We start from the raw sequence: 15168 nt of genomic DNA on the forward strand, positions 1-15168 counted from the left end.
AGTTGAGTGAATTCGGCCTTTTCTCCTTGGAGCGGCGGGGGATGAGAGGTGACATGATAGAGGTGTATAAGACGATGAGAGGCATTGATCGTGTGAATAGTCAGAGGCTTTTTCCCATGGCTGAAATGGCTAACCTGAGAATGCAGTTTTAAGGTGCTTGGAAGTAGGTATGGAGGAGATGTCGGGTGAATTTTTTACGCAGAGAGTGGTGAGTGCCAGTGACAGTGGTGAGTGCCAGTGACAGTGGTGGAGGCGGATACGATAGGGTCTTATCAACGAAATGTCAAAGAAGGCGGGTGCCCACCTGATGACCCCGATGACGTACCTACCTTCCCTCCTTGTCACCACTCCAAACCCACTGCCAACATCGAGAGTGCCAACATTCCATAGGGATTGAAACATCAAGTCCTGCTAGCTCCACTGATTTAAGAGACTCCTGGATAGGTACATGGAGCTTAGAAAAATAGAGGGTAATTTCTAAAGTATGTACATGTTCGGCACAGCCTTGAGGGCCAAAGGGCCTGTGTTGTACTGTAGGTTTTCTATGTTTTATGCTCAAAGAGAAAATCATTTAAGAAATCTTGTGCAAGCAGAGAGGCATCAAAAAGAAACTGAACTATACTGGTAGGTTTGAGGGCCTTTAATGTTGTGAGTTCTGTCTTCTGAAATTTGGCTAGCATTAATTTGCCCCAGAGAAATGAACTAGGTGGTTTCATTTAGTATGAGAAACATTGATTTGAAAAATCAAGAGTGTGTATTTAAAGCTCAGTGAAGCATTACCAATGAAGAACCTGAAATGCTAAAGAGGTGTTTTGCAAATTCAAAAAATAAAATTATTTATCCTTTCAGTATTTTTCTACTTTGTTCTTTTCTCTTGTAGAAAAGTGCCATGTGTACACTGATTCTACACTATCCACAATTGGGAGTGAATAGTACAACCTTGCCCATTTTGTATCCCCATCACAAGTTGTCAGGATGGAGGTTAATTGTTTGTCTGGAAGGTATATTCTCTCAATTATGTCATGGAGAAGGAGACCGTTCAACTCTTAATGTTCTACTTGTCACGTTCCACATTTTTGATCTTATTTTTCTATAGACACATTCATGATGCATTAACTACTAACACTATTTCAAAAGCAGTGCATAAAATAAAGCTCCTCTGCTCTGGCTCTTGATAATTTCCTATAGTAATCTCTATTAAATACACAGCCTATGAGGCTGGTTGAAACAGATTTAAAATTGTCCTCAAAAATCATTAAGTGATGCAAAGCAGGAACCCCTTTGGCTCAATGTGCATGTGGTGATGGAGTAAAAATAATTGTCCAGTAGTATGGAAATTATGCTGTAGTCAGATGCAATTCTACCCTTACTTGACATCTACAATAGGTTATTAAATGGTGACTGTAAGTTTATTAGCCCTAATGAGCTGTTATTTTTCTATTAATATTTTGAATGAGAAATGTTCTTCTGAGTGTACTGTGCTCTTTCAGTACTGTGCTTGTACTGTATGCACAGATGTTTTATTTATATTGGATTGGTGCTTGAACCAGCAACATTTGACTCGAGACAAAATGGTAACGAGAGTGGAAGTATAACAATTTGAATTTATTTACAGCTTTTTAATGTAGTAAAATGATTCACGGAGTATTAGATTTTTTATTGAATCACATTAAAAGCAAGTTTAAACATAAGTTTTAAGGAGTGTTTTACAGGATAAGGGAGAGCGCGGTTGAGGGAGAGAATTCCAGAATTAGAAATAATGCAGCTGAAAGTCTGGCTACCAGTTGGTTGGTACTTTAAACATTATGTGAATGTAGAGTTCTAAGCCTCTAGTAAAAGGGAAAGGGAGAAAGCGAGTAATTGGGAAATAGAGTTGTAGTGGGGAAAGAAACCAGTGGATTTGATCTTGCCAATACTTAATTTCACCATGCCTTTCCTAGAGCAGCATCCCTGGTTTTTCATTATTGTCACTTTCAGCCCAGAAAATTTTCAACTGAACAACATTGGGAAGAGTTTAAATACTAAACATTTGCATTTTTTAAATCATTGTGTTGCATAATCCTAAAAGTGCACTAATATTTTTGGCTCTTCAGATGACTTTGCAGGAAAGGTGCTTGCATATTTAAGTCTCGTACCAGTATTTATCCTTATTGGTTTCCTCACACTCATCGTGTTTAAAAGGGAGCTACATTCTGTAAGTATTAGAAATTTTTTAAAAAATATTTTCATGTTAATAACTAGGAATGTTTGTTATCATTTTGGGACTGATTACTGAAAGCAACTTCTGTTTGCCTTTTAATATAGTGCGTAATATTAGTGCTATTTTAATAACCTTAGTGATGAATATTTGATAATTCTTAAAATATAGTACTGCAATTTGATTTGTTCATCATTTCATGTATCATTAATTTACTTATTAATCTATGCTCTTTGTATCTTAGAATTATAGAGATTGTGTGCATGTATTCCACTTTGTTCTGTACACTGTCAGTTCCCAAGAGCAAATTGATGAGTTGTTTTTGAAGAGTCTCATTTCATTGGTGGGCGGCGTTGGAGCAAGAAGTAGAATAGATGGAATATGTGATGAGTGCAAAAAAAAAATGAAAGATGCACTGTTCTCTAGTGTGGTCAGTGTGTTTAACACTGTACTCTTAACCCATTAGTTCACATTGTTCTTCTCTGTCCGAGCCAGATATTCTTGTCAGTCATTCCCTAAAAATAGTAGTTGGTCTATCCAAGCAAACTGAGAACTTCAGTAGAAAATTTGTAAACACAAAGCAACAATAAACATGCATTGTCCTGTGCAATTAACACTACAGTTCAATACCAACTCGTGTACAAGTAATTTTATCTCTGGAATCCTGCCCACTCTGCAACTCTCAACTATGCAATTTTTAATACTGCACAAGCATGAGATTAAGGATGTGATGAAGAATTGGAGTTGAATTAGATGAAGTGGACATTGAGAAAACAAATGAAAACCTGATTGTCTTGCCATTGCCCTGGGATAAAATGGAAGCTGGTGGAATATTACTGCTTGCCCATTCTGTTACCTTCTCAGTTGCCTTGTTTGTCTCAAACTTCGATTGTTGTCCTACATCTCAAAGGATAATGTATAATGTATGATAATAGTTTCTAATAATTTTACTTTGTGGTAATCTCTGAACATTTCACAAGTTGCTTTGTTAAATTGATTGTTGGATTGCTCCGATTAGATTATGAGGACACTCAGTCCTCGTTTATTGTCATTTAGAAATGCATGCATTAAGATATGATACAATGTTCTTCCAGCATGATATCACAAAAAAAACAGAACAAACCAAAGACTAACCCAGACAAGACCACACAATTGTAACATATAGTTACAGCAGTGCAAAGCAATACCATAATTTGATATAGAGCAGACCATGGGCACGGTAAAAAAACAAGTGTCAAAAGTTCTGATCGACTCCCGATAGCAGGCAGCAAAAGGGAGAAACTCTCCCTGCCATAAACCTCTAGACGCTGACAACTGCCGATGCATTGGAAGCACCTGACCACAGCCGACTCTGAGTCCATCCGAAAAGTTCAAGCCTCCGACCAGCCCCTCCGATACAGCCTCCCGAGCACCATCCTCTGCCGAGCGCTTTGAGCCGCAACAAGCAAAGCCGAGGACTCTGGGCCTTCTCCAGAGATTCTGGATCACACAGTAGAAGCGGCAGCGAAGAAGGCATTTTAGAAGTTTCTCCCGATGTTCCTCTGTGCTCTCACATCTGTCTCCATCAAATCAGGATTGTGCACGGCACCCTACTTGACGGATTACAGATATTCATCGGAGTGGCCGCTGTGTGCTGCGTTGCGCCGCCATCTTCTCCTCCTCCTTTATCTACAGGTGTTGAAGTGATTCGAAAGTGTCTTTCTTTAGGGTCAGGTGTAATGGTAAAAAGTGAAAGAGGACAAGTCCTCTGCAATCAAGCTATTAAAGCACAGGAAATACCTTCCTGTTTTGGATGATGGAATGGCTTGAAGTGTGAATTGAAAATGTCAAAAATCTAAAATCTGTTGTTATGTTTCAGATTTCATTCCTCTGTGGTTTGGTACTAAATGAAGGCTTCAACTGGGTAATTAAGAATGTTATCAAAGAGCCCAGACCTTGTGAAGGTGAGCCCCATTCAGGACATTATGTTTTTCACTTTTTTAGGAGTGAAAAAATGCTCCTTTTGAGATCTTTCTTTGAAAATGAGATTGCTGTTCTTTGTAATGGTACTGAAAATGTACTGGACAGACTTACAAAATAGCATTTATGATACTAAAGTCTAAGAATTGAATATGAATTAGTTAAAACAACACACACAATATGCTAGAGGAACTCAGCTGGTCAGACAGCATCAATGGAAATTAATAAACTCGATGTTTTGGGCCGAGACCTTTCTTCGGCTTCTTTAGCATTTTGTGTGTGCTGCTTTGGATTTCCAGCATCTGCAGACCTCCTTGTGTGTATACATTAGTTAAAAGTATTTACTGAGCTTGATAGTCGTGGATTTGGATTTGTAACTTGTTACTTGTCAAACTTTGGCATGACTTGTTGATTCCATTGCCTTTCATCTGATTTAGTAATCCCTTATTGGTTGAACCATTAGAGTTTGTTAATGGCAGACTGAGTGAACAGAAGAGAATGGCACTAAACAAGATGTAGCTCAAAAGAATGGCTTTTAAAATGCTCCATAACACAACACGTCCCAGAAAAACTAGTCATCAGTACTGAGCAGTTCTTTCAGCAAAGGACAAAGAGTTTGTGGGGTGAAGAATATCGTTTAGGATTGATTCTGCTGAATCGCTGAAGAATAGATTTATCATTTAGTTGGTGTCTTTGTCATTTTGCTTGTATGAAGTTTCTGTACTTTGTGGTGGTTGTCTGCTGTGTCGACAATGACAGGAAACCTGAGCGGATGAGTTTTTAAAGTGGAAAAGCCATTGCACTGGGGCGGTTCCACTCTCTCGACCAGTGGTCTGAACAAATGTCACAAACGGGTCTTCCTTGGTAGCAGTGGATGGTTGTGACACTTTCTGTGCCTTGTCGTGCCCGTCACTGTCCATGGAGTGTTGCAGTATTACCATCCTGGCCATTGGATTTCACTGTAGATCTCATCTGCTCACATAGCTGACTTCACTTTCACCGGGGTATAAGACCCACCAGCTACCCTCATCTGGTTTTGCCTGCCTGTTGAAGCAGTGTACTGGGGTGTGGCTGCAGTCACATGCAAACTGCTACTTGGAGCCACAGGTGAGAGCTAAATGGGGACCAAGGGTGAGGACTGGACACCGCATACATCCAGTAGTACTATTTTACTTACTATAATGTCTAAATAAAAGCAATCCGAGCACTTAATCATTTTGTGACATCAGGGAACTTTTATTCCTGGTAGACTGAATTAGTAATGTTGCCAGCAGTTCACTACTTATGGTGAAATTTTCTTTGAATTGGAATTTAATAATATTATTATCCAATCCAATTATTGTAATACAGCTGCTCACCTTTTAAAACAAAAATGAAGTGGCACTAGGTGTATTCTGTGTTCAGAGGCAGATGATACTCAAAATGCCACTTTGCAAAGGCTCCTGTAATATTAAGGTTGATAAATTTGCACGGACTTTTTGTTTAAGTGTAAAACAGTAATCTGAAATAGCAGAAAATGCTGAAGTTCTTGGGCAATATTTGTAAAGTGGGAAGTAGAATTAGCAATGAAAGGTCATTGATCTGAATTATTAAATGTTTCTCACTCCCCCTATGCTGTTGGACTTCATTATTTATAGCATCTTCCCTCTTTTAAAAGCTATTCAAATATTTATTTAAAAAGTACTGAAGACTAAAAAAGATAAATAGACCTCCATTAATTCTGCACCCTCTGATTATCATGGTTTTGTGTTGGAGGTTCATTTGACATCATAATATAAATCCCCTTAATGAAGGGTTGAACCTGTACTAACTGTAATAACCATATGTTAATACCCATGATTGTGAGAAAGATTGTTACTTCATGTTGCAAATGTTTCTTAATTACTTTTACAGGTGGTCATGATACCTTGTTTACAGAATATGGGATGCCCTCCAGTCATTCCCAGTTCATATGGTTCTTTTCCATCTACTCACTCCTATTCCTTTATTTAAGGTGTGTATATCTCTTTGATAGATTTCCTAGTTTGATATGCATGTCGTACACTGTCTGGGCCTGTACTTGCTGGAGTTTAGAAGAATGAGGGGGAACTGAAGGCCTTTGACAAGGTACTGTGCATGAGACTGCTTAACAAGACGAGGGTCCATGGTATTACACAGAAGATACTAGCATGGATAGAAGAATGGCTGATTGGCATAAGGCTAAGAGTTGGAATAAAGGGGACCTATTCCGGTTGGCTGCTGATGACGAGTGATGCTCCGCAGCGGTCAGTATTGGGACCTTCTTTTCACGTTGTAGGTCAATGATTTGGATGATGGAGTCGATGGCTTTGTGCGTATCTTTGCAGACAATACAAAGATAGATGGAGGGGCAGGTAGTGTTGAGGAAATAGGGAGTCTGCAGAAGGACTTGGACAAATTGGGGGAGTGGCCAAAGAAGTGGCAGATGGAATATAGTGTAGGCACTTTGGTGAAGGAATTAAAGTGTAGACTATTTTCTAAATGGAGAAGATTAAAGGAGAGACTTGAGAGAACATGTGCAGGATTCTCTGAAGGTTTCTTGCAGGTTGTGTTGGTGGGAAGCAAGTCAAATGCAATGTTCGCATTCATTTTGAGTGGATTAGAATGTAAGAGCAAGGATGTGATGCTGAGGCTTTGTAAGGTATTGGTCTGAGCATACTTGGAGTATAGTGAGCAATTTTGAGCTCGTTATTTAAGAAAAGATGTGGGCATTGGAGAGGGTCCAGAGGAGGATCACATGACTGATTCTGGGAATTAAAGGGTTAACACATGCGGTGCGTTTGGCTCTGGGCCGGTACTCGCTGGAGTTTAGAAGAATGAGAGGGAATCTGATTGAAACCTATCAAATATTGAAAGACCTAGACAGTGGATGTGGAGAGGTTATTTCCTATAGTGGGTTAGTTTAGGACTAGAGGGCGCAGCCTCAGATTAGAGGGATGTCTATTTAGAACAGATGGAAAGGAATTTCTTTAGCCAGAGTGTGGTGAATTTGTGGAATTCATTGCCATGGATGGCTGTGGAGGTCAAGACATTAAGTATATTTAAAGCAGAGGTTGATAGATTCTTGATTAGTCAGTGTTAAAAGTTTTGTGGGGAAGGCGGGAGAATGGGGTTGAGAAGGACAATAAATCAACCATGATGGAATGGTGGAGCTGAGTCGATGGGCTGAGTGGTTTAATTCTGCTGCTGTATCTGTGGTCTTGTGTGCCATGAAGATCGTTATGTCTGCAACACTATCTGAAATGGAGGGGCCACTGCACGGGATCAGAAGAAAACACAAAAGTTGTAAACTCGACCAGCTCCATCATGGCCACTGGCTCCGCAGCACTGAGGACACCTTCAGAGGGTGGCATCCATCATTAAAGATCCCCATCACCCAGGACATGTCCTCATTGCTATTATCAAGCAGGTGGTGCAGGAGTATGAAGACACACACTGAACATTTCATGGACAACTTCTTCTCCTCAGCCATCAGATTTCTTGACTTCCCCATCAATTTGTGGGAGACCTGAACCATGATTGCGCAAATTGACAGGGATATTCATGTGGTAGGGCACCTTGTGAATGCATAAAGCTCCATCTCCAGTTGGTACCCACTTGTCAAACTGCTGCTTCATCTTGAGTAGTCCCTGAGGATTGGTTTTGTTGAGGTCAGACTCTTTATGTAGAGATGCTGTGTGGAGTAGGCTCTTCAGCCCCTTTGAGCTATGCTGCCCAGCAATCCCCAATTTAACCCTAACCTTGTTACAGATATCAGGTACTTTTTGCCCTGAGACAGTTGGGTAGGTATGATGTGAAATCATGTGTTTCTTTCTGTCACTTGTGTGGGCTACTGTATGCTCCTGGTACGTGGACTTGAGTACTGCCCTGAATGCTCCTTCTCCATATTGAATGTAGCAGCAGGTCAAGGCAATGGAAAAGTACCATCAATTGCATCAATGTAAAATTCACCAGTACTGCTGGAAAGATAGGCAATCCAGTGTTAGGATCAGCTCCCGGGCCAACACTCTCAGCATTGAGGCCCTAATTATTTTTTATTTGGCTCCCTGGGGCAGGCCAAATTCCAAAGTGATGCTTTATTCTGAGTTCTGAGTTATGTAGCAAGAGATTAAATACTTACTGTTTCCCCCCCCCCCCCCCCCCCCCATCTGTGGTAAAATCTGCAAGATTCTCAGTAGCCTGATCAACCACCTCAGGACTGAAATGTGGAAAAAGATGGTTTCAATCCCAAGCGGTTATATAAGATGATGATGATATTCAAATCCTCCATTCCTCCTTGACTGTGCCTTAATTTTCACTGCGTTAACATTGACAATGTACTTTTCACCTATTTGGTCTGAAAGCATAGATTTCCTCACTTAGTTGCTCCTCCTCTCAACTGTTCGTTCAAGCTTGCTGCTTAAAATCTACCACCTTAACCTAGATTTTGATATGTCTGAACAGATCCTTACTTTGCTTTTAAGCATTTTTTCGATAATACCTCTGCAGGGTCCTTTGGGTACTTTAGAACTTTGCAGCTGCAAAAACTATATTATTGAGTCATGAGGTGAAAATTTCAACATATTTAAAAAGAGTCATATTTGATCCTTTCTTTAGAATGCACCAAACAAACAATGCTAGATGTTTAGACCTGTTGTGGAGGCACGTTTTATCCATTTGTTTGCTGACTGTGGCCTTCCTCGTCTCCTATAGTAGGTAGGTAATATCTTGTCTTCCAATAGATTGAGGTGTTGTTTTTCTTTATGAAAACAGTGGTTATGCATGTATCCTATGGTGTGATGTTTGCTAGTATTATATAATTAAAGTGTGAAAGTGTTTTGTTCAGGCCATAGTCTGATTCCTAAGTAAACAACCTTGGACACACTAATGTTTTAATTTTTCAGTGATCTGATGAGGTAACTACCTGGGAACTGCAGAATTTCTTACTTCTAATGAGGAATACCCAACATTAAGGGGACCATTGTCCTTTGTATAAAAATGTTTAATCTTTAACAAAATATGATAGATAACAGCATCATATTCAATATTTTGCACAAGTCAGATTTTCATAAAACTTGTATAATCCTGGTGGTAGCAAGTATGCATGAGTGCAAATACATATTTTTATCAGTAATTCCTGACATGCATAAATTTCTGTAGCAAGTGTGAAGCTGAAGACAAGCATGCCAAAACACCACCTTCGCTACCTTGTCTACCTGTGTGTCTGCTTCCAGGAACTCTGTATTTGTACCCCTAGGTCTCTGTTCTTTGACATTCTCTGGGGCCCTACCATTTAGGCCATAAGACATAGGAGCAGAATTAGGTCAATCAGCCCATCGCGTCTACACCATTTAATCATGGCTGATCCTTTTTTTCCCCTCCTCAGCCTTCTCTGCTGTAAACTTTGATGCCGTATCCAATCATGAAACTATACAGCTCTGCCTTAAATACACCCAATGACCTGGCCTCCACAGCTGCCTGTGGTAATAAATTCCACAAATTCACCACCCTCTGCCTAAAGAAATTTCTCTGCATCTCGGTTTTAAATGGACTCCCCTATATCCTGAGCTGCTCCCCCCCCCACCATAGGAGACATCCTTTCCAAGTCTACTCTCTCCAGGCCTTTCTGCATTCGAAAGGTTTCAATGAAATCCCCTCACTTTCTAAATTCCAACGAACACAGATCCAGAGCCATCAAACATTCCTTGTATGATAACCCTTTCATTCCCAGAATCATCCTTGTGAACCTCCTCCGACCCCTCTCCAATGCCAGCACATCTTTTCTAACATAAAGAGCCCAAAATTGTTCACAATACTCAAGGTGAGGCCTCACCTTGGTCTTATAAAGCCTCAGCATCACATCCCTGCTGTTATATTCTAGACCTCTTGAAATGAATGCGAATATTGCATTTGTCTTCCTTACCACCAACTCAACCTACAAGTTAACCTTAAGGATGTTCTGCATCTAAAATTTTTGGATTTTCTCCCTGTTAGAAAATAATATGCACATTAATTTCCACTACCAAAGTGCATGACCGTGTATTTTCCAACATTATATTTCATTTGCCACTCACATACCCATTCTCCTAATCAGTCCTTTTGTAGCCTACCTGTTTCCTCAACACTACCTGCCCCTCCACCAAATTTTGTATCATCTGCAAACTTAGCAACAAAGCCATTTATTCCACCGTCTAAACCATTGATATAGAGCATAAATGCTCTAACCATGCTTCTTTCCTGTAATACCATGGGTTCTTAACTTAGTAAGCAGCCTCGTGTGGCATCTTGTCAAAGGCCTTCTGAAAGTCCAAATGTACAACACCCACTGCATCCCCTTTATCTATGCTACATGTAACCTCACAGAATTCCAACAAGTTAGTAAGGCAAAATTTTCCCTTAAGGAAACCACGTTGATTTTGTCCTATCTTGTCCTGTCTCGGTCTGTGTAAAGGCTGATTTATATTTGTGCATACTAGCTTGCACTGTAGCCTACGCAAGTGGGCTACGCTGTTGTGAACATTTATATTTGTGCGTTGGTGTGTCTGTGTCATGCTGCAGTTCACCACCAAAACGCTAGTTGGCGGTGAGGTTTCTATGCCACTGTGCTGAGTTTCTTAGTGTTGAAACTCAACACAAAGAAACTCAAACTTCAAACAATGGTGACTGAAACTGAAGGAGGGTGAATTTTCTGTGCTTGTCTGGCCACTGAGAGACATGGACGAGAAAATGCATTTCAAATATTTTCGGGTGTCGGCAGGTAGATTTGACAATTTGGTTCATCGTCTCCAACTATTGTACGCACTGTATACTCAGAGACGGGCAATCACCATTTGAGTTTTAGCTGTAGCAGCTGTCGTCGTGCACAGGATCCTCCATAATTTCGGAGGTCTGTAAGGCTTTATGGAAAGCATTGCAGCCAGAGTTCCTTCCCTGCCCTTCAGTCGCCCAATGGGAAGCTATTGCGCGAAGGAGGAAATGCGATGCTACCAAGTGGACCAATCACAGTTGTTGCAGTCTGCATCGCCGCGATGCATAGTTACATTTTGGGAGAGGTGTGCGTTAGGCTACGGTGTAGGGTTTGTGTAGAGTACAGCGTAGGGTGCACCACTACGCCATACCTACGGCTTACATTTGACGCACAAGTATAAATCAGCCTTAAGTCCTGCTTTAGTTTAATATATCAAATTTTAACACTTTGCACTTGTCAGATTTAAATTACATTTGCCATTTATTTTGCACACTTTGCCTGTTGGTCTAGATTCCACTATAAACTTGGATAACCCTGTTTATTATGCTACCAAGTTTGGTGTCATTTACAAACATGCCATCTATCCCAACAGAGCTGAATAGTTGGTGCAGATACTGCATTGTAGGTTATTCAATCAAGATTTTAGGTCATTCTGTAAGATTCTACAGCTAATTTTTTTTTTTCAAAGGGATTCTGTGTTTGGTCTTACAGAGTCTATTTGATGTACCATTCCTGGAGCCAAGTGATATACGGAGTTATAGCAGGTGGGGCAGTGGGAACAGCCTGGTTTATCTTTACACAAGAGGTACTAACGCCACTATTCCCTAGGATAGCTTCATGGTAAGTGTCCTAAACTTTAGCATTCACTTGCGGATAATACAAAGTTGTTAATTTAAAACCAGATTACATAGTCTGTTTTTTAGGATTAGAACAGACACATTTAGATCTTTATGGAATTGTATCTCAAAGTAAATATTTTAAAAAGAGCAGGGTTAAAACAATTTCTCAACCCCACTGTCTTGCTCCTTGCCTGCTGGTTAATAGTCTCTGAGAGGAAAAGATAGGTTAATGATTTAGGTGAGCAATTCATTACCAAGTTTTTAATGTGGGCTGAACTTCTGAAAGCCTGGTGAAAGGTAGTTCAATTATTGCTTGTACTTGGGGGCTTTTCTTGCCAGAAGAATGGCAAATTGTATACATAACAATTGTTTTCCAGTTTGTTATTTTGTTTTCAATATGGGCAAAGTCTGCCTCCTGACACTGAACAGCCCTTGGGCCAAAAGGCAGACAGCATTTACAACTAACAATCCAGACATTGTTGACTAGAGTCGATGCACGTAGACCACTGGAATGTGTGCCTTTTGGCCAGCAGCAAGAAATGGTTTGATGTTTCTGAGGCACTGCTTACGACTCCTGTTTTCAGCAGTGCTGAGGGGGAAATGAGCACTAGGTTAAGTGACTTATTTCCTCATTTTAACATCTAGCCAAAAACAAAGGAGGAGATTCTCCAAGTGTGAGGTGCTTCTAATCAAGAGAACCAGACTTGTGAGAATAGGCCTGTGCTACTAGTCTGCATGCAAGTTGTGAACCTGTGCTTTGGCCTCCCTGTGTATCTAGAAAACAAAAAAGCAGCTAGCATCTAGTTGGGATAGGATATGCGGAAAGCTGACCACTTTGATTTAGACCAGAGTTTCCCAACCTTTTTTATGTTGTGGACCCCTACCATTAACCAAGGAGTCTGTGGATCCCAGGTTGGGAATCCCTGGTTTTAGACCATCACAACTTACTGAAAAGTAACATGAAATTGATTTTCTTTGAAATGAATTTGAAGATGACTTAAAGTGAAGGTAAGGTGTCAAGATCCAGTATATTTGAAGCCAGGTTCACCTCCCTTTGGAGAAATGTGTACTCTGGCATGCTGGAAGAAACAGTATACTTGTTGTGACTAGTGAACTTGGATGTCATGCTGTTCATTAGAAGTTATGCCTCACTGGATTCTTTGTTGCAATTTGAGGTGGGACCAAATGTCAGTGATTCTTATTGTACTGTTACTTTTCCTCATAACTTAGGCCAATCTCAGAATTTTTCCTGATACGGGACACAAGCCTGATTCCAAATATTCTCTGGTTTGAGTACACAGTCACAAGGTCAGAAGCAAGGTAAGGTGATAAATTTGAATACTTGCATTCCTGCTGTTCTGAATAGATATTGCTTTTGTATTAAGTATCTTTTCAAGTTTTTCTGTATGACAATAATATAAGCATTATATAAAAAAAGTCAAACTCTTAATTGCAAGAGATTTTTTAACCACAAGAAGAAGGGGAATATTTATATATGAATGCCAGTCAACATTTTTCACAGGACACTTAGTCATCTGGGTGCCTGAAACATAGGAATATTATTTCTGCTTCTTAAGGAGCAACTGAGTGAGAAAGATCACTGGTGTTCCTGTTTGTCTAATTAAGGAGTCTACCCACTATCATTAGTGGGAGAACACTCTAGTGTTAACGTTCTTGACTAGTGGATAGAAGGTGATAGAGGGTGAAGGATAGAGGGATAGCACACATAATCTAGGTTGATACTTACAGTGGAATTATAGAGGAAATACTTCACTCTGAGAGATGCCATATATTTTAGATGAAATATTAAATAGAGGCCTCATCTGTGGTCTCAGATAGATGTAAAGGATCATGTGGCATGGTCAAAGAGCAGGAGAGATAACTCTCCAATATTTGCTAGATATTTATCAATCAAGAAATATCAATAATTAACATGGCTTGTGTGGGTTTGCTTTAAATGAAATTAGTGATTGTTTCCTAGATTTCAAAAGAGATTATACTTTGAATGTACTCAATTTGTTTTAAAGCTCTGATTTGCCTTGACATTATGGAAGAGTTGATATTAAGTTCTTTAATTGCGTAAAAGCCTAACTGTGAGTAGAATGAGGCAATTTTTCAGGACTTTGCATGCAAAGAAGTATTACTTTGATATAGCCAGCTAACACAGCATCAGAAGCCTTCTATTTTGCCATCCAGTGTTATTACACTCAGAAGGACATTAATTTGAATTTTTTGAGGCAATTTGGGAAGAATGCCTGCAATGCTTCCTCTATACCTCTTTGACAGAATTAATTACCTTTCCAGATGGATCCAGTGATCAGTTGCTTTCTGTGTCTGATTGATATGAGAGTTACTTATCCCAGCAGTGGGCTAATTCACAGCTAAAGAGGATGTTGCTTCCAAACAACAACTGAACAACACTGTACAGGGAATACGTGGATAGTTATTAATGTTAAAATTATCAGAATTGTGTGTTATGAACAAACTAACATTGAGCAGCATTTTGATGAAGTGAATAAAAGGTGCTGTGCTTCATACAGTATTATCTGCTGTCACAAAGTTCACTCTGCAATATCCATGTATTTTTGTCACATCCTCACCCTCAGTTGATATTATTTTGTACATAAAAGCTTCTTTAGCTTCTTAATAAAAAAAGAGCCGAGATATAAACTGTATTGGCCCTTTTGCTTTAAACCATTAAATAAGACCACGCTGATCTTTTGGAACAACTCTTTTTCCACCTTTTCCCATGGTTCTTAATTCTCTCAGTACCTAAAATTCCATTATTATCCATGACAGAGCATCCAGTTATGATCCTGTTCCTTTGAGTATTTCAAACTTACAGCCTCTTCAGTAAATCTCCCTTCTCGCCAAATGCTGATTCCTTATTCTGTCATGACAGGGAAAGCTGTCTCTTAGAAGGCCTGCAGGTAAATGTCAAGGCATTATAGATCATTTTGGTCCTATAAGGTGGTAAAGGTGACTTTACTGGCCACCTTTCTTCAAGAATCAGAATCAGGTTTAATATCACCAGCATGTATCGTGAAATTTGTTGACTTTACAACAGCAGTATCATGCAATACATGATAAACAAAAAACCGTCCCTACCATTGCCAATTATGCAGCCTGGATCATGTTCCTTGGGGTCAGGAAGAGTGAAACAATTGACTAATTTCAGTAGCTGACCATGGGTTGCTCTGCTTTAGTTGTGTGCACTTAAAATGCTGGAATTTCCTTTCTAAACCTCTTCAATTCTCTTCACTCTTTTAAGCCTCTCAAAGTTTTAAGACTTTGATCAAACCTTTGGTCACCTACTCCAAAATGTGTACTAGCAAGATATGAAAATTGTTTGCCTAATGTTCCTGCAAAATGCATCATCATATAAAAGGTACTATACAAGTGCAAGTTACTGTTTTTTAAATATATCC

General features: G+C 39.7%; 1 protein-coding gene across 1 annotated transcript in view; it reads left to right on the plus strand.

Annotated features, from left to right (window-relative positions):
- Positions 1-15168, plus strand: part of dolpp1 (dolichyldiphosphatase 1) — a 38546-nt gene that overhangs the window by 9521 nt on the left and 13857 nt on the right. Inside the window, exons 2-7 of the mRNA XM_072240400.1 lie at positions 2094-2194; positions 4056-4140; positions 6050-6149; positions 8771-8869; positions 11613-11741; positions 12971-13060. Of these exons, the coding sequence (XP_072096501.1) occupies positions 2094-2194; positions 4056-4140; positions 6050-6149; positions 8771-8869; positions 11613-11741; positions 12971-13060 (604 nt within the window). The remainder of the gene's footprint in view (positions 1-2093; positions 2195-4055; positions 4141-6049; positions 6150-8770; positions 8870-11612; positions 11742-12970; positions 13061-15168) is intronic.

The sequence above is a fragment of the Mobula birostris genome, chromosome 22 (genome assembly GCF_030028105.1).
Source record: "Mobula birostris isolate sMobBir1 chromosome 22, sMobBir1.hap1, whole genome shotgun sequence".
Classification (NCBI taxonomy): Eukaryota; Metazoa; Chordata; class Chondrichthyes; order Myliobatiformes; family Myliobatidae; genus Mobula; species Mobula birostris.